We start from the raw sequence: 27,226 nt of genomic DNA, 5'->3' as shown, positions 1-27,226 counted from the left end.
TTTGGCTATTCTGGCTTCCCCGAAAGACTGACGGTTTCTGAATACAGGCCGACAGCACGTTTTCAAGATGGCGCTTTTGAATTCCAGCTCAGAGACTTTTGGCGTAACATCTTTGTTCTATCTAGGGGTGATTGCTGTATGTGTGGCTTGCTTTGGGCGCTGACTAGTTCACTGACATATACTCAGCCGGCGGCTTACCTGTTGTGGACCGTTGTTTACAACCTCTATTTCAGCCCACTATCGAAATATCCAGGACCGAGATTGGCAGCCTGCGCCAACCTCCAAAACCTGTACTGGACATCGACAGGACAATACCATTACAAGATCAAAGAACTGCATGACAAATATGGAGACGTCGTTCGAACCGGCCCCCAAGTACTCGTCTACCGCAGTCCGCAAGCATGGAAAGATATCTACGGCCACCGAAAATCTGGAGCCGGCTCATTCTTGAAAGACCCCAGATTCTACCTCGGAGGACCGAGTGGACCGAGTATTCTAAACTCCAACGATGCAGACCACTCGCGATCGCGAAGACTTCTCTCGCATGCGTTTTCCGAGAAAGCTCTCCGAGACCAAGAATCTTTGATCCAGTCCTATGTCGACATGCTCATCGAGCGACTAAACGGAGAGGTGTCCGCGTCGCGCGAAACGGTGGACATGTCTCAATGGTTCAATTTCACCACCTTCGACATAATCGGCGACCTAGCCTTCGGCGAGCCTTTCGACTGTCTGCGAGAAAGCCAATACCATCCATGGGTCCAAATGGTCTTCGTAAGCGCCAAGGTAATGGTCTTACAGCGACCGCTAGCCGTATATCCATTCCTGGCTCCGATCGTCAGAAGGCTGCTGCCGAAACGACTAGCGAAGATGCGAGACGAGCATTTTGCCTTGACAAATGAGAAGGTCCATCGCAGATTGGAAACCAAAACCGACCGGCCGGATTTCATGACATACATCCTACGATTTAGCGACGACCGGGCTATGAGTATCCGTGAGATGGAAGCTAATGCGGCGTTGTTGATTCTGGCTGGGAGTGAGACTACGGCTAGTTTGCTCTCTGGATTTACTTTCTATACTCTCATGAATCCCTCGGTTCATAAGAAACTGGTGGATGAGATTCGAGGGGCGTTTGGGACTTATGATGAGATTGATTTCCAGAGGGTGAGCCAGCTGCCTTATTTGAATGCTGCGCTTGAGGAGAGTTTGCGAGTTTATCCGCCTGTTCCGGCTGTCATTCCACGGATCGTTCCGGAGGGAGGTGCTGTGATCGATGGGCACTTTGTTCCAGAAGGAGTATGTAACTCTGTTACTCGTGATGGTTGATGTGGACTGACCTGCGCAGGTTTCCGTCTCGGGGGCTCATTATTCGACTTACCACGCCGAGTCCCTGTTCGCCGAAGCGGAGTCTTTTATCCCTGAGAGATGGCTGGATAGCAGAGACAAGCGCTTCGAGTCGGACTGTCGGACGGCACTTCAGGCATTCTCGCTTGGACCTCGGAACTGTCTTGGGAGAAAGTCAGTATTTATCTTCAAATACCGGATATTGAGCTAACTATTGTGTCTTCGCAGCCTTGCATATGCGGAAATGAGGCTCATTGCAGCCAAGTTCTTGTGGAGCTTTGACATGACCCTGGATGAGAGCTCCGCTAACTGGAATATCCAGAGAGCCTACAATATCTTGGAGAGAAAGCCACTGATGGTGAAATTGTCGCAGGCACAACACTAATAAGGAGGATTCAGAGACTAGTCAAGTGTTCTCAAGTTGAAATCAAATTCAATGCAGGAGGATCCGTAAAATCAATATTGTACAGGCATATGTATGGATAATCAATACCATTTTATAAATGCCATGTGCTAAGCCAACTCCAATCCACCTCCAACGCCAGACGAGTATCCGACTCAATACCCGTAAAGAAGAATGGCCCGAATCGGCCCGGCCGAGTAGTAGCACATATCATGCAAACCATGAAACATAAAACCATAGACTCCATTTCCTACATCAAATACCTAGAATACGTCCAACGCTCCATGGGGTACAGGATCGGAAGCCACGAGCCAGCGTCAACGCTAACCACCCCTTTCACCGAATTCTCGAGCCCACTCTTCATACCTGCGGAGCCCGTCAGGTGACACGCTGGGTCGGATAGAGTATAAGCTTGCTTCGAAGTCTTTGAAGATGATGGGCCGGATCTGGTCCATTGGGGTGTGGAGTAGTGCTTCGCCGAGGTTGCGGAGAGGGCCCATGGCGGCGTCTTTGGCTAGGGCTGTTATGTCTGAGCCGGAAAAGCCTGTGATTGTTAGCAATGGTCATTCTCATATATAGAGGGGGTAGAGTTTTACCTTCTGTGACATGGACCAGGACCTGGATATCAGCATCGCTCAGTGTCTGGTGCTGATGGCTGAGAAGCCTGCGTATCTGCTGCTCGCGAACATGTTGCTCCGGTAAGGGGATGTACTGCCTCCGAACGAAACGACGACGCGCAGCCTCGTCGATATCCCAAGGCAAATTGGTGGCCGCCAAAACGAGCACGCGACCCGCATCTCCTTCCTTCTTGTCCCTTGCGGTCGGTTCCCGACCGGCGGCGGCACGCTGGAGATCAGACCACTGGACCAGGAATTCAGTCTTTGACCGCCGCGAAGCTTCGTGCTCGGTGCCAGAGGACCGTGCAGACAGAAGAGAGTCGATCTCATCGACGAAGATGATCGAAGGGGCGAGGACTTTGGCGAGTCCAAATAGGGCACGCACGAGCTTCTCGCTCTCACCGTGCCATTTTGATGTGAGGCTCGAGGCAGACACCGAGAAGAATGTGGATTTGGATTCCGTGGCTACTGCTCGTGCAAGCATGGTTTTACCAGTACCGGGCGGACCGAAGAGCAACATACCACGTGCTGGTTCACGAAGGCCTGAGAAGAGATCCGGGCGAAGGAATGGGTACACCACTGCTTCTTTGAGAGCCTTCTTGGCTCCTTCCAGCCCGGCGATGTCGTCCCAGTGTACTTCATCGCCACGCACGACGATATCGTTTAGGATCTGTCGAGCTGATTGGAGGTCCACGCCCTTGGGCAGTTTGTTCAAGATATTGACGATATCGTTGTTATCCCCTTCTTCATCCTCATCCCCGGCTTCGTCTTCAGACCGCTGTCCCGAAGAGTCTTGATCGCTCGATGGCGGTGTCTCGTGACGTTTGGGTGGAGCCGCTTTGCGTCGAACAGCGCCGCCGTTCACGCCAGAAACGGACATGCGGTCAACTCCACGCTGAATGTCATCACTCGATGATGGTGATATATAGGATGACGGCTCGGTTTTATTGATGCGTGGCGCGGATTTGGTCCGCGGCTTATTACTCGACACTTTCGTCTCGCGATCCTGTCGCGGTGTCGTCGGCCGAGAACTGCCCTCGGACTTGACCTGTGTCACGCGAGGCGGAGGTGGGAGTGTAGATCGTAACCCTACGGGTTTGGGTTTGACAGATGGCTTAGGTGGATAGGTAGGCGTGAAATCCTGTGGGTCTGGCATGTGCAGCTTGACTGACGGAGGAGGCTTGCGACTCTCATGCGAGGCCTGCGGCGGGCGCAGAACCGGCGCTTGGGTCACCGGGCGAGGAGATGATCGAGCCGGCGATGAGTGATGAGGCTCTCGCCAATTTGCAGAAGGAATCCGATCTGTCGATGGGTTCTTTTGTGGAGACCGCCGGACAAAGACAGGCTCTTCGCTAGAACTCGATTTCGGCTCCACATCACGCCGGATGCTAGGGTCGTGGGCCGCGGTCGATCGGGAAGAAGCCAGCGCCGCATCGCTCGCGATCTTCTCGTTCGTCGACGAAGACCGGTAAAGATTGCCCCATGCCAAACCCGCAGCTTTGGAAGCGGCCGGCCGCGAGTCCTTCTTGGAACTGATCTTGCTTTTCTTGCCATTCTTCTTTCCGTCGGTGTTGCGTAATGTCGTCAGCATTCCCTTCCGTCGCTCAGGACTAGATCCACGGGATTTGGTCTTGCCCGAAGAATTGGACTCCACGCGCAGTGCGGGTGCGGCGCTCAGCGACGGGCCCGGAGCCGCAAAGTCGTCGTACAGCGCCGGTGAGTCGGTATTCTGTCGCGCCATCGGTGGCGGTTGTGGTCGCCCCGGTATAGCGGCCGGTTTGGAGAGATCTGTGTAGCCGACGGCGGGGATAGTGCCGTCTCCGATCCAGCCGGGGGGTTTTTGAAGAGGAAGGAGAAGGTGCGTAGTTAGAAGATTTACCCTTGGTGAGTGTCGCAGAGCCTTCTTTGGCGCCGTTGGCTTCAGCGGACTCTTTTCGGCTCTCGCGCAGGGCTCCTAGAAGATCGACTCGCTCGCGGCATTGAATCTCCAGCGCACGGATGGAATCCTGCAGGGCCTTCTCGGTTTCGGACTTGGGAGTGTAGGTCGACGAGACCCGGCGGGCATTATGGTGATAGATAGTATCGAGGGCGGATCGCCAGGACCTCAATGCTTCGTCCTCGTTGTTCTGATGTCATGAGCAATTGAAGCCGACCGAGGCAGCGGCAGAACTGGGGAACATACCTGGCCTTCAAAGTAGACGGCAGTAGAGCACAAGAGATAGCACTCATCATAGGTCTTCTGCATGGAAGACGCAGGCCGTGGGCGCATCATTGGGGAAAGTACAAGCCCGCACCCATCTGTAGTTTGTTGGTGGGGGAGAGGATGGGAGCGATGATCTCCCGTTTGAGGGATTTTTCGCGTGACGTCGTCTGTCCGCCCGTTACTGCATGCGGACTCTATACTCTTCAAGCCCTACATTTGTATTGTGAATGCTCGGATATCGTCTCTAGATTCCTCGTGGTGGCACGTCTATGGGTACATGCAAAGAAATAAAAATAAAACAGAAAAATAAAACATGTATCGATGCAACGGAGAGACCCAGCCGCACAAGAAATCAAACCCCGAGGATCCAGGTTCCAACGCCGGTAACGATATAGGACACATCGGACAGGAGGAGCGTCAAGAAGAGAAAAACAAGTCCATCTCCAAGCCGGCAGTGCCATTCCCAAATCTCCTTTCGTTCCGAACTATACATTGCTATCGCTTTTGGAGAACAGAAGTCCCAAACATGCAGAAAGATCGAAACCCGGGCTCACGTGGCCCATGATGCACCTTCATATGAGGGTTGATCGGGCGCTGCCCGTCCCTCAAGACCCATATCGCCTCAAGAGATCACAGAAACAAAAAGAAAGGCATTACGTGGACCTCGACGTAATGCGGTATATTGAACAAGTGGAACAGCATTATCGGGATCGGTAGATGGCAGTCAAATCGGCAAATGGTGATCGCGTGACAAGGTGTATTTTTTCTTATTTTTCGCTTTGTTGCTTGAAGTAAGCCTTGGCCATCTCATAAGATGTCCTATAATAACGTTAGCGACCTGAAAGTCCTGAATCTCAGGGGGAAAGACAGAACATACCAGCAAATGGCCGTGGACGGCATGGTCGAGATAATCCGAGGGCGCATGCCTCGGAGGAAACCAGACCAGCCGAACTGACGCTTAATGATGGCAGCGGCATTGAAGAGACCGCGCGCAGAGCGGATCTCCTCGCTCTCGGCGAGGCCACGGGTTTGGAGGAGGGTCTTCACGACGTCCAGGGGTGTGGTGAGACCGGCGGCGAAGGCACCGGCGAGACCGCCGGCCATGCAGTGGGTGAAGGGGTCGTATTGCTGGGAGGGGTTCATAACCTTGGAGATGGACTCGTAGGCGACAAACTGGGTGGCAGTGAAGGGGACGGTCATGCAGAGGGTGGTGGGGTAGGAGACGTAGAAGGCCTGGAGACCCTCGGTGCGGTAGAGGGTTTTGGCGCATTGCATCAGGGTCTTGTGAACTGAACCATGAACCTGCATACGCTGCTTGATAACTATTATGGGTCAGCGGCGTCAAACCTCTTGTTGTTCTTAAGAGACACCTACCATCGAATGGGTTCATCAGCGCATCGCTCGCGATCGTGGCCGAGGCACCGCTCATAGCTGCATTATGAGTCAGTCATGTATACATTCCCTCGAGGTTTCAAAACCTACCAGCTGCCAATGGGTGGTGTCCATCATCGACATTGCCGCCAGCCATGTCCTTCACGATCTCATACGTTCCAAAATACACCGCGTGTGCCGGACCTGTCGCAGGATCAGTCGTCCGTCCCAATTATCCCATCTCGACTCTGGAAACTCACCAGCGCCAACAATCACACTAGAAACACCCTTCCATAGTGTCCGCCAGCCTTCAATCCGATAAATTGTGGAGACCGCATTGGTGAGGCCGGTGTACAGGCCGCCGGTTGAAGGGTTCAGGATTTGCATGCGAGTCTAGATGTTGAGAAACTCCGTCAGTCCAATCCGCCCCACGAGAATGATATGATGAGATCCAGACGCAAAAACTTACCTTGAGCAAATCAACCGGGTACATCACGGAGTGTTCCTTGAATCCGACCATCAGCCATGTCTCTCCTACCAAGTCAATGTCGGTGACATACCGCTATCCCTGCAAAAGCGCCCGCAAGCATATTTCGGCCTAAGCCATAGTTGGAAGGGAGAGCTTCGTAGCTGTTGGAAGAAACATCACGTTAGCATGTACGGCACACCGGAGTCACTCGGCCCAGGGCAAAAAACGCCATGGGGAGCGGAGATGGCCCAAATGCACCAGCAGAAGGCAAAGACACGCCCGCAGGAGCCTCAATCGCTCCGCAAGTGAATGGAACCGCCCTATCCCGCGCGGCGATGGAGGTCGCGTTGCCCGCTCAACGAAAATTCAAGCGCGGAGAGTCACCTACTCATATTCCTGCTCCGGGAGATGCTCGGTAGCAGCCATGGGAGCTCCGCTAGCTCGAGGCGCAGCGGGCGCAATTCGAGAAAAAATGGACAGAGAGGTTGGGGTGATGATGATGTCGTGGTGTCGTGACCGAGGTGCGCAGGATGGAAGGCTTATGGGTGCTAAGGTAACGGGGGTCGTGGAGCCAACGCCAAACAGACACAAATACGCCCGGATTGAACAGGGGGAGAAGTTGCTGTTGTTCAAGGATGAGGTTTCCCAAGTTGACCAACGGACTTCAACTTAAGGGATACTTGGTCAAATTTTTTTTTCGGACGCCCGGGGAAGGAGAAGATGGGGAATGGAATAGTGACCACTAGGGAAATTATTCAAGGCCGACCGACCTTCGCCGGATTCCACAATCTCCGGCCCTAAGCAATCCGAGCTCCGAGCGGTATATCATGCTATAGTAGTCTACTCCATTACGTTAATTATATTCTACTCGGGTTTCACAAACCCTCGTCTATTTTTCCACGGCACTACTCAGACAATAGGTCCAGAACTCCATCTCAACCAACTTCATCGACCCCCGAAGATCCGATGACGGAGCTTAGGTAACCCGTATTGTACCGGCTCTCCGAACTACACTAAGGCAAGTTAGGTATAGGACGGGCCCAATACCGGTAACTTTTATCAATCTGATAAGCGTTTAATTTATTGCACCCCTTCCATCGGGATTTAGCTTGTGAGAGAAGGGGTAGGGGTGGAGCAGGCATCCGGCGAACGGTATAAGGCTCCCAAGCTGTCGAGAAAGCCATTCATCGGCCAACTGACTCTACCTTTCCATGATCGGAGGTGGTCATAATACAAATCCTTTACTCCTTTCCCCTACAGTAGTCCATAGATTCCTTCAAAGGTACCCTATAAGGGGGGGGGGATTGGACATCCTTGAATACGAGATCCCCTACGATTTGGGCGCCGCCCGAACACGCGACTCTGGGGGCCAGGCTACCGAGAACCGGGTGGACATCAACCCGTGTGGACTAAACCATTCGTGTCGCCGCCGTACGTAAAAGGCTGCCAATAATCTCTGATGTGTCCACGCGACCCTAGTTTCCCGTAAGGGAGCAGCAGAAATTTTACCTAGAAGTCTTACTATGCATAGCGCCGCTTTAGGGGATACCGTAAGGAGCCACTCCTAAATGGGTCACCGGGTAAATAGAGGATTTTCCAGAACAAAATGAAGAACAAAATGAATGAGGAGTAAAGAAATCGCTATGAATATGATTGTAAAGAGCACTGCTATCTGGCCATGGTAGTCCCAACAAATGATCACAACACCTTCTGCGCCACAGCCTCGGAAAATGGAAATGGGTAAGATCAAACATAGTAGAGTTCCAGGTGCATCCGGTTCGTTTTGACCGGAGAGGAATATAAAACACAGTTACTTCAGAGTCCACCGATGAAGGAAAGAGGGAGATGGAGGATCGGGCGGTAACTTGTTGGAGGTTCGTTCACGTCGTCAAGATCTCATCGGCAGTCGTCCGTAGGTGGTCGAGGTATGGCTTTTACCACTCGACATTAAACGCCCATTCTCCTGCAGTCTGGATTAGCATTTCTGAAAAAAAAAAAAAAAAAAACTTGAATGTATCGACTTACCATTCTTCAGGTTTTCTGCGGTGTCGCTCAACAGAATAACTCGGCGCTTGTTACAGTAGGCCGTCTTGTCCAGAATATCGACCTTCAACTTGGCCAGCTCTGGCACGGGCTTTTCGAACATCTCACTGAGACTCTCGACGGCCATTTCCAGATCCTTTTGGTTGTCCTCGAAGATCTCGGTGAGGTTGTTGCGCGCCAAGTAAAATGCAAATGCATACGTCCACTTCAAAGTCTGTCGGCACTGTTGCAGTGCCTGTGAGGCAGTGTCTAAGAACTGAACTTCGATCCAAGACAGGCCCGATTGTGACTGAAGGCTGGTCATCTTCTTCTCGGTCTTGAGATATAGATCCTTGTCCAGTTTAGCAGACTGCTCGTGATTTGCATAACGATTATAGTAATGCAGGTAGCGTTCCAAAGACGCCCGAGACTTGGCCTGGGCAGAGCGTGCGTCTGAGCCAGACTTTTCCTCGTACCGGTTGCAGTTATACCAGCTGGTACCGTGCTCCGACCACAAGCCCATGCACATCCAGCAGAACTCATGCTTGCACTTGCGGCAGGTCATGTGGTTGCAACCGCCGTTCTTCTCGATCGTCGACATGCACCTGGGGCACTCCTTGGTGTTGGCGGATATCCAGTTGGCCGTCTCGGAGTCATCCTCACACTTCTTCAACCACATCTTCACCAGTGTGCAGGGAGTAGGTTGATGGTCGTTGAGGGAGCAGCCGAAACAGAACTCATGTTTGCAAATACAGTTCACCGTTGGTACAATGCGGCGGAGGTCGCGGGCTTTGACCGCACAGTCGACAGCATATTCGCAGTTGGGTGCCGGGCACCAACGGAGGTTGTCCTTATCATCCACATACGTCCTTGTGAGGAGAGTACGGTACCTAAAGCAAGCGTAAATGTCAGTCATCATCTTTCGCTTAATGATAAAGAGGAGGGAGATGGTTGGCATACCGTTCCTGCAAGGCGTTGTTGTCCGCCAAAAGTAGTTCCAGGGACTTGGAATCCACGATGCGGTGACAATTATCGCCTGGACATTCAATACGAGCGGCTTCACCCTCCTCCTTGATCTTTTGCGCCAGGTAGTGTCGGTAGCAGTCGACACAGAACCGATGACCGCATCGCATCGCAAACGTCTCGAGGTCGGGCCCTTCCTCGCAGCATATCTCACACATGAAGTCCGCCACCTTCTCGGTCTTCGCAAGGCCCTCGAAATTTGTCCCAAGCCCTGCATCTTCTAATGTCTCCTCCGGGTGTTCCATATACCCCTCGATAAGTTTCTCCTGCTTCCACCGACCGAACCGTAACAGGATCGCCGCCGACTCTGGGGGAAGGCCAAGGATTGCGGAAACATCGTCTACCTGGACATCCTGCTCACGCTGAATGTCCAAGGGGTTTAAAACCTTGAATTCAACTTCGTATGGTTTTCGTTTTTGCTTGATGAGGTCTTTATCATCGGAAAAGCCGGTATCGAGATCATCACCGAAATCTGTTCGTGGGAAGCAAGGTCAACAGGAGGACGTCATCATCGGAAGAGCAATACATACCATCCCCTAAACTCTCATCATCGCTGTTCTGGGTGTCGAGGAAGTCACCGGCACTCGACACGTCGCTCAGGAAGTCGTCGTCGGAATCCATGCTGCCCGTGGTTGTCGCGGGAGTCACGAGATCCCGCTTTTCCTGCTTGGAACTAGGGGTATGCTTCCCGGGAACGATGAAGAGAGATGAGGCCGTGAGAGAGTCGGGTTTGCTAAGCGGATCGGAGGTAGTGGCGCTTGGAGCGTGGGTAGCCTTGGTGGCGGCTTTGGGGGGAGGCTGGTCGTCCGCAATCGCCGCCTCAGCCGCCTTTCTCTTCCGTGTAGAGGGAGGCGTGGTGAAAAGGGGGTGCGGCAGAGTGCCGGCGATGGGAATTAGAAATCGATGGGAGGAATCGGAAGACTGCGTCACTTGGAAAACGGAGCGCGGACAAGTAGTGGTCGGAGAGGGGGGCGAGAGTGGGGAAGGGGCTGCGATCAGGCGGATCCGTTCACTCTATACGCTCGCAGCTATCTTTCAGGCGCCTCAAATTGGAGTCACAAGGGAACTAGGAAAACAAAAATGAATGACCTCTGCCTGACGGGCGTTTTGACTCACGCGATGATTCACGGTGGAGCTGTGCCAGTTTCAGGGTGCTAGTGTTAGTGCCAGGTTTGAGGTGACGTGCAGATGGGACCAGGATAGGGTCTCAAGTTGGCAGCGCCGTATAAATTACATTTAAGACAACCTCACATGAAGCTGAATAATTGGATCGAAGGTGATTTTCTCTCCAGCTTGGGTAGGTTTGCCTCTTCCGGAGCTTCCTAGGAACATCCATGGATCTCGCCAGGACCATCCTAGGTAGCATGTCTGCCTGATAGCCTATAGAACACGATAGAATATGGAATTGACACGGCCAATATATACGGAACCTACATTCAAGGCGACCTGTCATGGACACTAAAGTCTCAAATGAGTGTCGTGGAATGTGTTTTGAGCAAAATGCACCTAGTGTGATGCATCCCTTCGAACTTGTAGCTGGTGAGCCCAGCGAAGCTAGTATCCTGGTCCTTATAACATCATGTCAGATGGAAATAGATACTACAAAAAAAATAATAGCAAAATGCACCCAGTCTCAGATAGACTCAGTTCTGAGATGGGCCAAAGAAAAACAAAAAAAGATGCGTCGACGCCCGGATTCGAACCGAGGAACCCGAAGGAAACGGCTCTCCTATGTGAGAGATCAAACCTTAGTGAACTAAGGCGTTGGAAGGCTCTAGCAGGCCGCCGCGGTAACCACTGCGCCACGTCGACCTTGGATGGTGGCAAAGTTCCAATTACTGATATGAGTATATTGATTAAGTATACCGAATCCTTCGTGTTACTAGGTCTTTCTATTCAGCTGCTATCTCTGATCTGCACCTGTGCTTTTTTTCTTTCATTTCTTTCTCATCTTTATGTAGAATGGGTCTGTCTATACTTTTTTCTTGCATCAGTCATCAAGACAATGTCTAGGGCGTCGCGGGGATGCGCTCGTCTACTAGATATATCCTCCCGAAATCGGATTGTTTATTTAGGATAACATTGGCTACTGAGTTCACAACTTAATCAGTTAAAAAATCTAGGTTGGCTGACGATGTAAGTCCCTGATTGCTTGCAAAATGCGATGTATGAAAATGCGTTAATTTTGGGTATGAAAGCGTCCCGAGGTCTTTTAAAGATATCAAGGTGTCCGAATGAATGGGAAATATGCCTCTACTCATCGTCCTCGTCACTGTCTTCCTCCTCACTGCTCTCCTCCTCGTCAGCATTCGCGAGCCAATCCACAAACTGCTGCGCCTGGCTACGAACGGTCTTCATCTCTTCACTTTCAGTAGACCGTTCATGATCCCACCATTGCTCGTACGCCTCCTCATCCACCAGCTCCAAGTCGTACAGCTCCTTCGCAGTAAAAAGCAGCACGGTATCACCCTTGTTGCGGTGCACCAGATCCTGCTGCAGCCGTAGCAAAAGATCTACCTGATCTCTCTTCTCAGCCTTGTTCCGATCGAATAGCGTGCGCTCCACGACTTCACGGTACTTGGAGAACACCTCGTGCACGGCATCGCCGGCACCCTTGCCACCTTCCATGAGCTGCTGGATGTATTTCATGAAGGAGGTTACGATTGCGCGCCGCACTTGCACATCCGAGGCGTTGGCTGTCATACGCAGACTGACTAGCTCCAATTGCACCACGTCTGCGGAGACGCCGTCGCGCAGACCGTCAAATAGACTAACTGATGCGTCGTGGTGGAAGTGGTCCTGTTCTTCCTCGTCGGAGAAACTGCTGCGTGCGGAGCGTTGCCATGATCCGTCGGATACTTCGGAAGATAGGGTTGAGATGGAGGCGGAGGAGAGCGAAAGTCCTGGCATGCGGTATACCAGTCCCGATGAGGCGACACTGGCATCGTCATCTTCCTCGTCATCATCCTCGCCCGGCACAAACTCGTAGCCCTCGCCTCCTTGACCGACCACCTTGGAGTCGGTGGGACCGGCAGTTCCATTCCGTCCCACCTTGGTGATGCGCTTTCCACTCTCAACCTCTACACCGTCTGCGATCTTTACATCGTGAGAGATAAGCGCACCGGGGGCGACAGTGCAGCCCTTGCCGATAACCACATTGTCAGCAATAATAGCCCCCGGGACGTCGGTGTTGTCTCCGATCACGACGCCGTCCCAGATGTATGCGCCGTCCAGCTTGACATTCCGGCCAATCTTGCAGTTCCGTCCTAAAACAGTGCTGTGGACTGTTGTTCGGTCACCGATACTGGTGCCTTTACCGATGACTGTGCGACGACCAATTACACATGACCGAGCCAGGGTCACGCCCTGTTCTTGGTACAAGCTGCCCTTGCGGAGATCGTAAGTGTGGCCCGGGAGCAAGTTCGTATCAGGACACAAGGGGTAGGTCCAGCGCGAAATAATATCCTTGCTAATGGCATCGTAAGCCTTCAGATTACGTACCCGGGCGGCGTAGTGGTCTTTGATGATATGTGTGTGAATGGTCTTGCCATTCAGCTCGTAGTCCTTTAGGACACCGAACAAGTAATGCTTCCGCGGTGACTGGTAGTCGAAACTATCGGACCACAAGCCCAGTACGTCGGGAGTGCAGATATCGATACTGCAGTCAATCAAATCTTGACGGATATCCAGCTCGGAGTGGGTGAGAATGATCTCCGTATCGATGTTCAACCGGGTCGGAGCATCGTCGTCATGGTGGTCAATCTCCTCGTAATGGAGACAGCGGTCCTTGGTCGGATCAATCACAAAGACTGGTGAAACTGAAGAGGACTTTGTGCGGTGGTTCGGGCCGGCTTCGCGCAGCACCATGGTCATGATCGCGTTCTTATCGGCCTCGCGGCGGGCTCGGTGTGTGGCCAGGGCGCCCTCAATGGGCAGGTTGCTGATTACATCGCCGCTTACGACGATGAAGTCGCCGGTGATAAGGTGCTTGCCGTCCAAGTCACGCATCACATCGCCGACCGAGGTAGAGGTGGATTTGAGGAATGTGAGTTTCTTGAAGGGCGAGGACAGGGCTCTCCATTTCGAAGCACTAGCGAAAAACAGTCAGCCTCTTTCTCTGGTTATGATCTGGTCAACGGTTTCTGGCGGCGTACTTGATGTATTTCTCTAGCTTGTCAGAGTGGGCGCCTCCGTAGAGAAAAACCTCCTCGACACCTGCATTGGCCAGAAACTCGAGGGTATATTCGATGAGGGGGGTGTTGGCCAGGGGAAGAAGACACTATCGTGATTAAAGTCGATTAGCACTTGCAATCTTCCCGTAACTCCCCTTCGGGTACATACCCGCGGCTTGTCGAGAGTAAAGGGCTCGAATCTCGTCTCGAAGGTATCCGCCAGAACCACTGCCTGCAGAGTCTCCTCTACCTCCTCAGCCTGGTTGCCCTTGGACTTCGAGCTTCCTTTTTGCTTGGCACCCATTGCTGGAAGATCCTTGGAGGCGTCAGTTGAAGTGTTCGCGCGAAAGGAGCTCTTTCGTAGGGTCGAGATGACAAAGTGTCCAGCTGGAGAAATATCAGGTGTATCATACCGGGAAAGTAAGGACCACAGAAATGGGATTGACCAAGTCTGTTCAATCGGCACAGCAACTGGTCCCAGGCTCGTTATCAAAGAAAGGCACAAAAACCCCCGCCAAGCCTCCGATGACTCCCACGGTGTTGCATTGTTTGCACTTCAGACAAAAAGATGCAAACAAAAGGTCACATCTCATGGCGTCACATGACTTTAGTGTTACGTGCCAGCCACGTGCTAGCCGCAGACGGTCCAGAACTCCCCTGAAGGTCTGGGCCCTCCTGGACTCCCTTAATTTGCTTGTTTAAAGAGACACGCGGTCTAGAATTCCCCCTGGGGCTCGCGCTGAGCACGATCTCGGGTTCGTCCGCACAAAACTTCGGGATTGCGGGTGTGTGGGAATTTTCTCCCGAGACTCGGCGGTTTGTCGTAAGAGCGACGCGTGTATAAAAGAGGAAAAATTGGATTTGATGACGAGTAACATCGTTGAAAACTATGCTTCCCTACATGCTTTGCCCCATTCTATCTAGGGAATTGCATGGAGCACCTAGCCTTGTTGATCAATAAATATGTGCGTAAATATGTACTTGACGAAACAACTTTCTCCCACGGGAATGTATAATGAAAGTCCCAGGTGCTCGGTTAAAACAAAATCGCCTCCCAAACCTGGAATGAAAGAGCCTGCAAAAACGCCAATGACTGTAAGGGGTGGAAAGACCGCAACCAAGACAAACATTCGGTCAACAAAGATGGAAAGCAATATACGATTGGAAACCTCGTTATAGACAGTGGGAATCGTGGAGTAATAGACAAGCGGAGAAGAGGGGAGGTTTCGAGTTTAGCCGGGCCGCCCAGCTTGGACCGCCATCATAGGTTGTGGCTGGGGATACATCCGTTGTCGTTTGGCCATGTTCGGGTTATCCGCGGCACCTGCCATGTCTGACATTTGCCGCCGATGAGGTGGGCGAGCTGGGCCTCCCGTTGAAGGGACGGCAACGGCGGGTGCTGGGAATTGAACGCCGTTCTGATCAACGGCGTATGCGGCCGGCGTGGCTGTTGCTGGAACATACTGTCCCGGGACCGCGGGCATTGTCGGTGGAACAGCCTGCATGCCCTGAAATTGACCAGGTGATTGCCAGTTGGTCATGGACCCGGCCGGAGACTGACCGGGGGAGCTGTCTTCCTTGATCGATTGGCTAGCTGATGTTTGGGCCATGGTGACCGCGGCTGCGGATGGCGGGGCCTCGATGCCTTGCTGCATGGTCTTGAGATGCACCAGATGCTTCTCGAGCATGTCGAGAAGACTCTTGCGAGTAAACGGCTTCGGAAGAACGTCATCCATGCCTGTCATAGATCAGTAAAGTCCTGGGATGAAAAAGTAAATTGGAACGTACCGTGTTGGAAGTACAGTTGGATATCGTCACTTCGAATATTGGAGGTCATGGCAATGATGGGAGTTCGGTCGAATTGGCGGATGAGATGACAGGCCGACACACCGTCCAAGTTCGGCATTATGATATCCATCAGGATCAGATCGTACTTGGAACCACCCTGAATCTTGTTCACTGCTTCCAAGCCATCAAACTAAAACACATTAGTTTCTGTCGCATCGACCAATCGTTGAATCCAAACGTACCGCTGTGTCAATAACACAATTGAACGAGTATAAAAATTTGCCGCCAATCTGTCGGCAGGTAGCATCGTCTTCGACCAACAAGATTTGCGGGCTACGCATCCAGCCGGGGTCAACATTGGAGGTCTTCTTCCGATTGTCCGGGTATTGTCGGCGCGCGTCAGGGGTCTCGACCTCTGTCTTGGTAGGCATGGGGTACGGCACATTGTTGACATGTTCGCTATACATGGGGTCGATGCCGTTGGTGGCACCCACGGGGTAGACCACCTGTTCCAAATCGCCACCCATTTTCTGGTAGACCAGCGCTGGGTTGGGAGGTACCGTTGTTGCCGGACGCACCGCCCCATTCCGAGCAGTCGGATCCATCGCAGGGGTGGCTACTGGCACAACCCCGGCCTTTTGAGGATCGTTGGGATCCACCCCCCGAGATTGAACTGGACCTCGGCGTTCATATCGTTCAAAAGTTTCGAGGCCTGCTGAAGAGGTGAAGAAGGCTCATCATCCACCGCACCAACCTGGGAGGGGCTTATGGTCGAGCCGGCCGGACCTTGGAAGGCAACAGCAGCCTTGCTGTCTCGCCGCTGGCGTGCGTCCGTCGAGAGCAAATGTTGCATCATCTGCTGGATCACATTCTCGTGGTTCAACACCGTCTTTTGCACCCTCATCATCTCCTGTAACATGAGCTGGTGGTCCACCGTGAGTTGCGCATAGCGGTCTGAGAGGTGCTGGATCTGCTGTTGCTGCGCGACAATCTGCTGGTTGAGCAAGTCGATCTGCTGGGTGGGAACAGACTCGTCGTTGCTCTGGGTCTGTTTGCGAGGCGCAGGAGCCTTTCGGCGGATGTTATCCAAGGACTCCTTGCTGTTTGCACGGAACTCGGGGTGTTTGAATTCCCAGGCCTGCGTGATTGATATTAGTCCTCCGAATCAGGAAATAGAGAGGACATGTCCGGAGTCCTACATTCTGTCCGTACGGCGACTGGCCGTTCTCCTCGTTATTTTGACGGACTTTGTGGAAATCGTATTTGTTCAGTTGGCGCACGAAACTGGCGAAGTTGCTATGCTTGAAATGCTTGGGCAGGATGGTCTTGGTGAACTTCTCGCACTAGATTTGTTGAGCCGAGTCAGCCAAAGTCGGTGCGACCGCACAGCGTCACGGGGCGCATTTACCTCGAGAACCACGAAGCTATCCCCTTCATCACCCCAGCGAACTATGGACGCGTAGGAGGGATCCTCCAACATTCTAGCACGACGGTTAACATTCAGAACGGGGCGGTCAGACGGCGGAGAGGGGCCACGGAGAGGTCGCGTTGAAAAAGTCGAGAGGGGCATTCAAAGGACTTACTTGTACAACTTGCGTACCTAGCCATCGTGTTAGCAATGCAGCGAAGACCTTGATCAACTTGGACGATCGACCGACTCACAAAATCGCTGGAGTTCCCAGCGGGGGGATTCGAGGAGGTCTGGCCAGCCTCCATGCCGGGCTAGACGGGTCGCGACCGGTCGAACGAGCAGGCTGGACCCGGGCGGGATAATCCAAGTCTCTTGGATCTAGATCGCCCACCAGAAGGAACAATGTAAAAAGGAAAAGGAAATATAAGGTCGAACGAGAGATGGGTTGGGAAGGGCAGAGGAGAGAGAAAGGGAATTGTCAACGGGGACGAACTTGGCGGTAGAGCCAAGTACCAAAGTTACTGCGCAGGTACTGCGCGGTACATCGCGGTACTCCAGAGCCTGGATTCTTCTTGCTCCCACCTTGGGACAATAAGGTCGTCAGGAATGATGCAAGGAGTTCCGTTGTTTCTATTTCTATTTTACCCTTCCTATAGCTGTCGGGGCCCTATAGGCCGGGTTCTCTTTCGGGTTGATCGAGGGGCACGTTTCTTTGAGTGCTAACTTTCGGTACGCCTGCTCCGAGCAGCAAAAACTTCCCCTCGAATGTACGCAATCGTACTCCGTCAGTGCGCACGAGGTGGAGGGGGGGCTGCGTCTCTTTACCTATGAGCTGGTGGGCACACCCCCATCGATCCCAATACTACTTCCGCGGGAGGGAAAAAATGTGCAGGTGCCAAATTGACCGTTGGAGATGAAGGGGGACTCCGGGCCTTTGAGACCCTTGGAAATCGCGTCCGGTGGATCCCTGTCTTTGGTTCCCACACGCGTTCGTGCGGATGAACTGATGAGTTGGCAGGTGGGCCGTATCACGGTTCAAGTGTATTATTAGTTAGGAGATTAAATTTGATTTCATAATGATCGTTTCATCAGCCATAGAGCTACCGCCACCGTGACGCCTTTGTGCAAGGTCTTCGGTTCCTCCGATTCGGGCCGACTGCGCATAGGTCCGGGATACTTGGGACTTCAGCATGCTAGCTACATAGCTAAGAACATTTATTGAGGGGGTGTAGACAAAATGATAATGAAAATCCGCCGTTGTGTCCCGCGAAGAATGATCGTCCGGTTGCCGAGCCCCGACAGCCCTGGAGCCATGACGAAATCCCGGGGAGCTCCATGACAACCTGTCTTCCCACTTCCCCTTCCCCTTCCCCCTCCCCCTCCTTTGAACCTACACCTTCACTTGCCATCTTCACCATGTTTGCCGCTCGCCGCCTCGCCGCCAACATTCCCCGCGTGCGCCCTCAGGCTGCCCTCTTCCACAGCACCGCGCCCGCCTTCGTCCAGAAGGGCGACGCCATTCCCAGCTTGGACCTCGTCGAGAACTCTCCCGGCAACAAGGTCAACCTTGCCAATGAGCTAAAGGGCAAGGGCGTCATCATCGGCGTCCCCGCAGCCTTCAGTACGTGAGCCTGTGCTAACAAAAACAACGAGAAAAAGAAGTTGACCGTCCACAGGCCCTGCTTGCTCCTCCTCGCACATTCCTGGCTACATCAATCACCCCAAGCTCAAGGAGGCCGGTCAAGTCTTTGTGGTGGCCGTGAACGACCCCTTCGTGTGAGGCTGCCCCCTGCGCGCCGGGAATCCCTCCGCGAATGAAACGCTAACTCGGATAACCTTATAGCACCAAGGCCTGGGCTACTTCACTCGACCCGACTGGCAAGAGCGGCGTAAGTAATTCCTCATTGTTTAATGGCAGTTCATTGTCTGACATCGTGTTCTTATAGGTCCGCTTCCTGGGTGACCCGTCCGGCCAGTTCACCGAGGCTCTGGACTTGAGCTTCGAGAGCAGCGCCATTTTTGGCAACAACCGCAGCAAGCGTTACGCCCTGCTCGTAGAGAACGGCAAAGTCAAGGAAGCTTTCGTAGAACCCGACAACATCGGCCTCAACGGTACGTTTTCTCTCCGACGCGACTGGAGGGGGGTCACTAACGGGAGAGAAATTAGTCTCCGCTGCCGAGAAGGTGCTCGGTTAGAACGATATATACGCATGTCTAGAGCCAGTGCACATGACAAAATATCAAGAGCGACGATTAATCATCTGCTCGAGATTAATATCAAGACCAAGAATAGAACCATGAATCATAAACCATGAATCATGAACCATGGGTCATAAACACCTGACATATCCGTCAAGTCGGTACGTATAAAATGTAGCTCAAAGTCATCTAGATCCAAAATTTGAACATTAAAGTAGGGGAATTGCGACGTGCAGGTGACCCGAGATATTCAAACAATATCCAATTCGACCAGCAACCAACGTTTAAAGGATCCCGAGGGCCCTTGTCATGCATGCATCTACATGTAGATGGCGGCTGCCTACGTCTGACGCGGCCCCTTGCCACATATGTGGCGGTGGTAAAACGTGTCCGCAACGGCAGTTGGGAGCCCAAATATAGTGCACCCTGTAGATCCCCGCGACTCCAACTCGGAAGATCTGGAAGCTTTTCTTTCTGAGGTAATTGACCATTTGCATTGAGGAGTGTGACGCCGAGAATGATAGTGCTTTCAAATTCATTCCTGGGGAGATGTCAAGAATTCCCATCGCCTTCCGACACTGGATGCGCGGCAAGTCATACCAAGTCAGAGGCCGTGGCAAAATAGATTCAACCTGGAAGGCAGAACACACTAAATTACCCCGGATCTGATGGAAATAAAAACTTATTCACAGTTTAACCTGCTTTAGAACTTTTCTTAAAAAAGTTCGCACCTGTGTAGATCGCAAGTCGCAAAGTTCTGACGGCCGCTTCGTCATTGCCAAGACCTGCCCCCGTTCCAGCCACAGAATCCCCTCCCGACTCTCATCTTCTCCTTCCCCCATAGTCTCCCCAAACCTCGATTACCAATTCTTTGCGCTTTTCCCCCCCTAAGTGGCTGGTCCCTTGATCTTTCTAAAGGGGTGGTGCAGGGTCGCCCATCAAACTCGCCCGACAACTCGCCTTGGGCCGCCATTCAGAGCAACGACACTGAGTGGGCTGTGAGATCTTGGCAATCCAGCTTTCTCCGGCTATATTTCCCCGACTCGTCTGATCGGTCTCCGGATCCCTTCGCCTTACTCCTCCTCCTGCGTCTGCACCGGCATCATGTCTAAGGTAGTGCGCAGCGTCAAGAACGTTACAAAGGGATATTCCTCGGTGCAGGTCAAGGTTCGAAATGGTACGTGTTGTCTCTATCGGTCATGGGCTTCCGCTTGGACTTGGATCTGGACTCGCGGGCAGGCATCGTGACCCCGGCGCTGTCACTTCTCCTTGCCACGGCCTCCCTGCTTGAACGGCGTGGTTCAATGACAGCGTGCCCCGGATTTGTCGCAACATGCTAACTGTGCTTGCTTTGCAGCAACGAGCAATGACCCCTGGGGCCCGACGGGCACTGATATGTCCGAGATCGCGGCCATGACTTTCGGGAGGTAAGTGTGATGACTGGTTCATATCGAGGTGGCAAGCTCTAACATGTCGGCTCCCTCTAGCCCGAACGAGTTCTACGAGATCATGGATATGATCGACAAGCGCCTCAACGATAAGGGCAAGAATTGGCGCCATGTTTTGAAATCGCTGAAGGTCCTGGACTACTGTCTTCATGAGGGCTCCGAGCTGGTGGTGACATGGGCGCGTAAGAACGTCTACATCATCAAGACACTGCGCGAGTTCCAATATGTTGACGAGGAAGGACGCGACGTCGGTCAAAATGGTTGGTGACTTTCCAGGTCTAATTGCATCCCTGTTGCTAATAATTTCGGTAGTTCGCGTCGCCGCAAAGGAATTGACCGCACTTGTTCTGGATGAGGATCGCCTGCGCAGCGAACGATCGGATCGCAAACTTTGGAAGACTCGTGTCAGTGGACTCGATGACGGCTATGGAAGCCAGGCCGAGCCACCGCGCCGAGAGCGACGACGACCCAACCAGGACGAGGATGATACCGAATACCGACTAGCGATCGAAGCCAGCAAGGCTGAAGCCGAAGAGGAACGCAGACGACGTGCCAAGGAGGCAGCGGTCGGTGAAGATGAGGATCTAGCTAAGGCTATCAAGCTCAGCAGGGAAGAAGAGGATCTGCGGAAGCGGGAACTGGAGGAGAGCAACGCTCACTCGCTCTTCGATGAGACCCCGGCTCAAGTTCAGCCGACTGGCTTCAACCAGGGCTACCAGCAACAAGGTGCCGTGGACTGGTTTGGCAACCCGATTAACGTCCAGCAGCCCATGACGACTGGCTTCTTGAACAACCAATATGCTCAACCCACAGGTTTCCAGCCTCAACCCACGGCCAACCCTTATGCAAACGGGTACCAACAGCCCTCCGCTTTTGACCAGAACCCTTACGGACAGCCCCACAACAACTTCTTGCAGCCCCAGGCCACCCTCCAAACACAAAATACCGCGTTCAACAACAATCCTTATGGACCTGCGGATGCTTTCCCTCAGCAGCAGCAGCAGCAGCAACAACAACAACAACAGCAGTCTCAGGAGAACTACCTGTCTGCTGGAAGTAACAACCCGTGGGCCTCGAACCAGCCAGCTGAGACGCTCAAGCCCGTGCCCACTGGCTCGAACAACCCCTTCGCCCAGAAGACTCAGCCCCAGTTCAACAACCCACCGCAGTCAACAGGACCTCCGTCTCTTAACACCCTTGCAGAGGACCGCCCCACGAACCAGTTTAGCAACCAATACAGCCAGAACAACCAGTTCAGCAACCAGAACCAATCGTTTGCCCACCAACCCATTCAGCCCAACCCGATCGCCAACTTCCAAGCCCCGCAGCCTCCGAAGAGCACTCCTCCTCAGTCCTCTGACCCGCACCATGCTCGTCTGAATGCGCTTCTTGCATCAGGCGAAGGCCAGGATACCTTCGGAAATGTCGGCGATCTCCGTATCCCCGCGCAGCACACCGCACCTGGCACGTTCGTCAACTCCGCTGGCCAGGGTCTGGATCGCCTGCATGCCAACCAGACGGGCAACAATCCATTCTTCGGCCAGCAATACACAGGCATGCCCCAGCAAACCGGCTTCGTACAGCAGCGCCCCGCCAGCAACCCCTGGGGAGGCCAGCAACAGCAGCAGCATGGAGGTAGCTTGATTGACCTGTAACCACGTTTTAACTGGTTCTTGGTCCGTTGAATGCTTGCTAGGAACCCGTATAGCCTGCTGTTGCATTTTACCATCGATCTGTTTTGTCTCTGCTCCCATGATCTCCTCGTTCTTTCCTGTTCTCTCCAACCTTTCACCCCTTCTATGTCTCCTACTCCATGGATACCAAGGCACTTGCATAGCCAAGCCTTGAGATCTATTCGTCTTTTGCCCTCGGTCCAGTTTTTATCTGGAATCCATACTTCATGTCCCCACCCATTCCTCCCTTTGTTTCCACCCCCCTCTCTTGCTCTCTCTCTTCGTGCCCCAGATGCTTCTCTTTTGTCTACTGTGTTTCGTCGTTAGGATATCCTTCTCACTTCTCAACTGGTCTTAAACTCTTTTCAATGCTAGATACTGTAGTCGGAATTTATCTTTCAATTTTTTCGCCAGCTAGCTATCGGTACTTTGAAATGGCACTTTTCATTTCTCATCATTGCATTCATCTGCTCAATAGAAGATTTCTACCGACGAATCATAATCCCATATGGATCTCGATCGGCCTCACTTACGGAAACCGACACCTCCGCATCCTGGAACACCTCAGAAGATTCCGCAGGGGCAGCACCGCCCTGCTTCGCACTATCCTGTATCGCCTTAAGAGCAACCTCCCTCTCACCATGCCAGCACTGCGACAATTCCTGAAGCAACTTGGTACGCATGACGGCGTGGAGATATCCACGCTCGGAATTGGAGTGCGCAAGGGAAATAACCACCGATCCACGCTCCGTAGCTGCCAATGCTTCGTGGTGGCTCATCTCTCCCGTGAATAGGAGGTCGGGGATTTCGCCGCCGCGGAGAAGCACGCCTGACCCGGAACCGGGGCACATGCCTACCGTGCGAATTTGGATGTCGTCCACGGACCGGGACTGCGGAATGGCAATGGGGATACCGCCTGGCAAGCCAACGCCCTCGCCGATGGAATCGATTAGCTTGGTCAGAGGCTGGGCTTCGTTGAAAGTAACCAGACGGCCGGCACCGGCGGACTCGAAGCCCTCCGGGATTGAATCGGGCGGTGATGGGTGGATGGTCGACCGGGTGTGGGGAATTGAGCTTTGTGTTGCGGATGCAGCAAACTCTGGGCGTGGGTAGGTAGGAGCAGAATAGCTTGATGAAGCGCACTGCTTGGTCTGGGACTGCTCGGCTTTGATGCCGCCGTGGACACCTGTCACCACGTCACAGAGCCAGTCGGCCATTCCGCCGGGGACGGTGTCGACGGCGGTGTGGGGCGAGTAGACGCTGATTCCATGTTGTGCTAGACGTAGGAGAGATCGTTGCTGGGTGTCCTCGAGTGTGATGGACTTCAGACCACGGAAGATGATGGGATCTATGGCCCGTTAGCTTCATTAAGCCCCGAGATTGACAGAAAACTCTCAGGATTGTTAATTCAAGTCTTGGGATGAGCAGACTTACGGTAGGCCACGACGGCCGAGTCCCGGCGCTTGATAGCCTCATCTGCGACGGCTGTCGTGAGGTCAATGGCCAGCAGGACCGAGTTCTTCTGGCGACGCGAGGGGTCAAAAGGAGCTTCAAGAAGCACTGTAACAACGTATAATTAGCTCTGAATAGAAGTCAGATGTGTCCATTCAGCTAGAGAGAGCTTACATCCAGTGTTGTCAAAGCTCTTATCGGCCAATGCCTCCGGATACCTAGCTTCAAGTCAGACTCAAGCTCCAAGACTACCAAGGGAAGCTCCCCTCCTCACCACATACAGTCTCCTCATAGAGCTCACCACCGCTCTGGTAAAGGGCGAACAAGAAGGAGTCGCCAAATCCATAGTAGAACAACGCCGCACGGTAGTACGCAGAAGATTCATGGAATAGAAGTAAATAAGGAAACGAAGTGGGACGTGACGCTATGAACACCGCGAACGCCACTGCACGTGCACACCAGCCACAACCGATCGGGGCAGCGCAATTTGTAATACGAACCTCATCGCGACTGATTCTCCGGGATCTTTCAATTCATAACAGAATCTCCGTGCTTGATGTTTCTCCGCGCCTCCCCTGTCTTGAGAGGCTGCCGCTATCTCCTCCGCCCGACCGCCCCGCGCGCCTTCTTCTCGCTCTCCGCGCGCTCCTTCGCTGCCGTCGACGCCGCTATGGCTGATACCTCGGGTGTCACCGCGGACTCGCTGAAGAACAAGCTGGTGGAGCAACTGCAGGCTCACCATGTGGAGATTGAGGATCTTTCTGGTAGGTTTGCGCTGCAAGTCGATGTCGGCATTGGCTAATGGCTTGTCTCTATAGGCGGTTGTGGCCAGGCGTTCCAGGCTGTGATCGTTTCGCCCCAGTTCGAGAGCAAGACTATGCTTGCGCGCCACCGTCTTGTCAACTCGGTTCTTAAGGCTGAGATTGCTGCCATCCACGCATGGACTCCCAAGTGCTATACCCCCGAGCAGTGGCAGGCTCTGCAACACTAAGGGTTGCGGAATAACTAGGATGAATAGTTATGATATCGGTTGAGGGAGGCGATAGGTGGTGGTCCAAGATGGGTTGCAACAAGAGCATCTCGATCGATCTTTCGACCCTCCCAATCGAATACGTGCTCGTTGACGAAGCGTGTACCATGAGCCCTGGTTGGCGAGACCGGGTTTGCAGGACATTGATGATACCGAAATGAGCACCCGGGTCCTTTTGAGACTAGGACTCAGGATTTGTTTGTACGATAGGGTTCCAAGGTTAAACTTCGTATGGTTTATACAGACGATTTCCATTTTGTTCAGGGTCGCTTCATGCAGTTTCTATAGATACACATTTTCTATGTTCAAGACGGCATTACCGACTCTAGAGGGTTCTTATCTGATTTCCACTCTTCCTCCATCGTAGATCCAATGATACCTTCGATCTTCCCGGCAACGGTCCCTGCTAAGACACCGACTCCAATGATACCCCCGTCGGTGGCCTCTCGGAGGAAAATGCTCTTCCCTTCACTCTGTGTTCCCGCGCTGATGATAAGCCGGTCAATATATCGCTGGATCGTCTCCTTGTAATGCGGATAGTGCGTGATGACTCCGCCAGAGACAGCCACGACCAATTCTTCAGGTCCCTTCTGCCAGCCTGGTTTCGACGAGCCGAATTCCGGCATCTTGCATTCCGTATCTGGACCCTGGGGTGTTGGAGATACGTGTGTATTTGAGTCCATGAGCTCTGCATTGTGCAACTCAATCTCCCGCGTGCAAGCGAGGAGACCAACGGTTGCGGTTGCAATCAAAGCAGCAGACCGGTCCTGCACGGCGGCGGCGACTGACCGAATATGACCTGCATATTCAGATGTCCATTCCCAATCACTGTCGGCTGGTGCAGGAAGCTGTTGATTCAGATCCTTTGCCAGCTGCTCATCTGAGTAGCTCGGAGCCACAACAAACGAGAGGAAGTCTGTTGTTAGGTTATACTCCTCGACCAGCTTGAGGGGTAGTGACGATGGCGGCAACCCCTTAGTCCCATGAAACCAGTCATAGCAAATAATCCGCACAAGCTCGCCAATATAGCGACCTCCGACCATGTACTCGAGCGGCTGGAATCCGGGCCGATTGGAATTAGCCTCCAGTGCCGAGTCCCACTTCGTCACGATATTCAGCTCCTGCAGAGGTGCCGTTGCCCCGCGGAGCGTCCATTCAGTCGAGACGATCGACTCGACCGCATCTGGATCCTTTTCACGAATGTGTCGGGTCTTGGATTCTTGTAGGTCGGAGAGTTTCATGGGCACGGCGGAGTTGCAGCCTGCGCCGACAATCAGGCCCATGACGACGCGGGTGTTGGGCAGCGCGCGAATCGAGTATGCCAACGAAGCGAGGGTAGATATCGTATCGTTAGTCATGACGGTGACCTTCAATTTCGGCAGACAGTATTGCTTCTGTCGCTTGGCTGGCATCTCGTCGGAATCTTCATCCGATCGCCGTGTATGGCATTCATAACCGTCGAGTAGGGCCTGATGTAGGTTGAGCGAGGACCCGAGTGCAAAACCCTTGCCGGTTGGCATGAGGATGGCCTCGTCCATGAACTTTTGTCTGGGATCTGTTAGGCCAACTCGAAATACTTGGGGGGGGAAACTATTTACTTGATCGGGAAGCAAAAGGAAATGCCCATCGCCACCTCTGAAGGCGCATCATCCTTGGAATTTGCCAGGTCGTCATGGATGACTTCTGCAATGCAATCACCGATCCAAGCAAAAAGTGATGTTGCCTGATCCCGCCGCAGACGATCCTCAATAGGCCATGCTTTTTCAAGAGTTCGTCGCACATGGGAAGGCTTGCCCATCTGCTCCTCACCCAAGAGGTCAATGAACGCAATGCGCAGATAGTACAGCCCTAAATAGACTGCCAGATAGCGGCCCTTTTCATGCCCAGTAGGCAGACGCGTGGTAGCGGTTGGAAAGAACTGGTCCGAGGACCCGGCGGCCAGCTCGCGGTATGTTTGGGACAGACGACAGGACAGACGATATAGTGTGTCACTGTTGATCTTGAGCGGCTGCAGGAATTCCTGCAGCGCTGGGTCGGGTCTGCTCATGGTCGTTTATATCCGTTGGCGCTTGTCGTGGGCAGCTGCGTCCCCTTGTGGTTTAGCTGGGTTCCCCGGCCGAGTGGGGCCAATCATGGATCAGAAGCATCTACTGGAGACTCCGACTCTGAGTATGAGGCCGCTCGGTTATGTGGTGTCATGCACGGAAGAAAAATAATGCAATATAAGAGACTTGCATATTGGATTTGGATGATTAGAAAACGCATCTTGAATGAGTTTGGTCACAGCTTCGGCCAAGACGAGGGCGTCGGAGGCGGGAACGATTATTCCATGTTCTATAATTAGGTCAGTCAGCGCAGTTCGTGTAAATGTGCACTTTGAGCTACGCATAATCAGATAAGGGAGGTTGATTCTCATGAGTTGGCAGAAATGGTGGTAGGAACGGTTGGGTTTATGAAGGTAAAGCTGTGATTCCATCCACGACGAACTTCATAACCTACCATTCTCGGGTAGATAAAAGCGTGAAACTTTTATTCAATGATCCAGTCGCATAAACTAAATAACGTGGCTGAGCCCAATAGACGTAACCATGTCTAACAATACCC

General features: G+C 53.0%; 11 protein-coding genes across 11 annotated transcripts; 4 read left to right on the top strand and 7 right to left on the bottom strand.

Moving 5' to 3' along the window:
• Window positions 1-67: 67 nt before the first annotated feature.
• N7498_009365 (cytochrome P450) lies at window positions 68-1,726 on the top strand (the record flags this gene model as incomplete). The annotated part of the gene is made up of 4 exons (XM_058456421.1): window positions 68-136; window positions 187-1,293; window positions 1,343-1,515; window positions 1,570-1,726. 4 exons carry the CDS (start codon window positions 68-70, stop codon window positions 1,724-1,726), a joined length of 1,506 nt encoding a protein of 501 aa, XP_058303320.1.
• A 341-nt stretch (window positions 1,727-2,067) lies between these two features.
• On the bottom strand, window positions 2,068-4,633 carry N7498_009364 (uncharacterized protein; the record flags this gene model as incomplete). The annotated part of the gene is made up of 4 exons (XM_058456420.1): window positions 2,068-2,288; window positions 2,341-4,179; window positions 4,241-4,487; window positions 4,544-4,633. The coding sequence occupies 4 exons, from the start codon at window positions 4,631-4,633 to the stop codon at window positions 2,068-2,070; spliced, it is 2,397 nt and encodes a 798-aa protein (XP_058303319.1).
• A 698-nt stretch (window positions 4,634-5,331) lies between these two features.
• Window positions 5,332-6,830, bottom strand: mrsA (putative mitochondrial carrier protein; the record flags this gene model as incomplete). Its single annotated transcript, XM_058456419.1, has 8 exons — window positions 5,332-5,383; window positions 5,442-5,886; window positions 5,939-5,995; window positions 6,047-6,139; window positions 6,196-6,328; window positions 6,405-6,440; window positions 6,496-6,565; window positions 6,793-6,830. The coding sequence occupies 8 exons, from the start codon at window positions 6,828-6,830 to the stop codon at window positions 5,332-5,334; spliced, it is 924 nt and encodes a 307-aa protein (XP_058303318.1).
• Window positions 6,831-8,338: 1,508 nt separating this feature from the next.
• Window positions 8,339-10,070, bottom strand: N7498_009362 (uncharacterized protein; the record flags this gene model as incomplete). The annotated part of the gene is made up of 4 exons (XM_058456418.1): window positions 8,339-8,367; window positions 8,430-9,316; window positions 9,387-9,921; window positions 9,980-10,070. The coding sequence occupies 4 exons, from the start codon at window positions 10,068-10,070 to the stop codon at window positions 8,339-8,341; spliced, it is 1,542 nt and encodes a 513-aa protein (XP_058303317.1).
• A 1,632-nt stretch (window positions 10,071-11,702) lies between these two features.
• Window positions 11,703-14,102, bottom strand: N7498_009361 (translation initiation factor eIF2B catalytic subunit epsilon; the record flags this gene model as incomplete). The annotated part of the gene is made up of 4 exons (XM_058456417.1): window positions 14,035-14,102; window positions 13,791-13,937; window positions 13,604-13,728; window positions 11,703-13,539 (listed from the first exon to the last, which is right to left on the bottom strand). Exons 2-4 carry the CDS (start codon window positions 13,923-13,925, stop codon window positions 11,703-11,705), a joined length of 2,097 nt encoding a protein of 698 aa, XP_058303316.1. The 5' UTR covers window positions 13,926-13,937; window positions 14,035-14,102.
• Window positions 14,103-14,853: 751 nt separating this feature from the next.
• skn7 (uncharacterized protein) lies at window positions 14,854-17,125 on the bottom strand (the record flags this gene model as incomplete). The annotated part of the gene is made up of 8 exons (XM_058456416.1): window positions 14,854-15,359; window positions 15,410-15,599; window positions 15,652-16,082; window positions 16,160-16,547; window positions 16,609-16,752; window positions 16,818-16,890; window positions 16,993-17,009; window positions 17,072-17,125. The coding sequence occupies 8 exons, from the start codon at window positions 17,123-17,125 to the stop codon at window positions 14,854-14,856; spliced, it is 1,803 nt and encodes a 600-aa protein (XP_058303315.1).
• Window positions 17,126-18,199: 1,074 nt separating this feature from the next.
• Window positions 18,200-19,042, top strand: N7498_009359 (peroxiredoxin family protein). Its single transcript, XM_058456415.1, has 5 exons — window positions 18,200-18,441; window positions 18,497-18,596; window positions 18,664-18,709; window positions 18,767-18,932; window positions 18,988-19,042. The coding sequence occupies exons 1-5, from the start codon at window positions 18,237-18,239 to the stop codon at window positions 19,014-19,016; spliced, it is 546 nt and encodes a 181-aa protein (XP_058303314.1). The 5' UTR covers window positions 18,200-18,236; the 3' UTR covers window positions 19,017-19,042.
• Window positions 19,043-19,912: 870 nt separating this feature from the next.
• On the top strand, window positions 19,913-22,122 carry N7498_009358 (epsin; the record flags this gene model as incomplete). The annotated part of the gene is made up of 4 exons (XM_058456414.1): window positions 19,913-20,196; window positions 20,377-20,446; window positions 20,507-20,727; window positions 20,780-22,122. The coding sequence occupies exons 1-4, from the start codon at window positions 20,124-20,126 to the stop codon at window positions 22,120-22,122; spliced, it is 1,707 nt and encodes a 568-aa protein (XP_058303313.1). The 5' UTR covers window positions 19,913-20,123.
• Window positions 22,123-22,625: 503 nt separating this feature from the next.
• Window positions 22,626-23,884, bottom strand: N7498_009357 (Nif3-like dinuclear metal center hexameric protein; the record flags this gene model as incomplete). Its single annotated transcript, XM_058456413.1, has 4 exons — window positions 22,626-23,488; window positions 23,575-23,700; window positions 23,767-23,810; window positions 23,874-23,884. 4 exons carry the CDS (start codon window positions 23,882-23,884, stop codon window positions 22,626-22,628), a joined length of 1,044 nt encoding a protein of 347 aa, XP_058303312.1.
• Window positions 23,885-24,148: 264 nt separating this feature from the next.
• N7498_009356 (BolA protein) lies at window positions 24,149-24,583 on the top strand (the record flags this gene model as incomplete). Its single annotated transcript, XM_058456412.1, has 2 exons — window positions 24,149-24,356; window positions 24,411-24,583. 2 exons carry the CDS (start codon window positions 24,149-24,151, stop codon window positions 24,581-24,583), a joined length of 381 nt encoding a protein of 126 aa, XP_058303311.1.
• A 344-nt stretch (window positions 24,584-24,927) lies between these two features.
• Window positions 24,928-26,669, bottom strand: N7498_009355 (hexokinase family protein; the record flags this gene model as incomplete). Its single annotated transcript, XM_058456411.1, has 2 exons — window positions 24,928-26,170; window positions 26,221-26,669. The coding sequence occupies 2 exons, from the start codon at window positions 26,667-26,669 to the stop codon at window positions 24,928-24,930; spliced, it is 1,692 nt and encodes a 563-aa protein (XP_058303310.1).
• Between the last annotated feature and the right edge of the window lie 557 nt (window positions 26,670-27,226).

Source organism: Penicillium cinerascens (assembly GCF_028974065.1).
Source record: "Penicillium cinerascens strain IBT 15544 chromosome Unknown scaffold_4_segment0_segment1, whole genome shotgun sequence".
In the NCBI taxonomy this organism is placed as follows: domain Eukaryota; kingdom Fungi; phylum Ascomycota; class Eurotiomycetes; order Eurotiales; family Aspergillaceae; genus Penicillium; species Penicillium cinerascens.
Note: the sequence above shows the minus strand (reverse complement) of the source record. Positions and strands in the feature narration are given on the sequence as shown.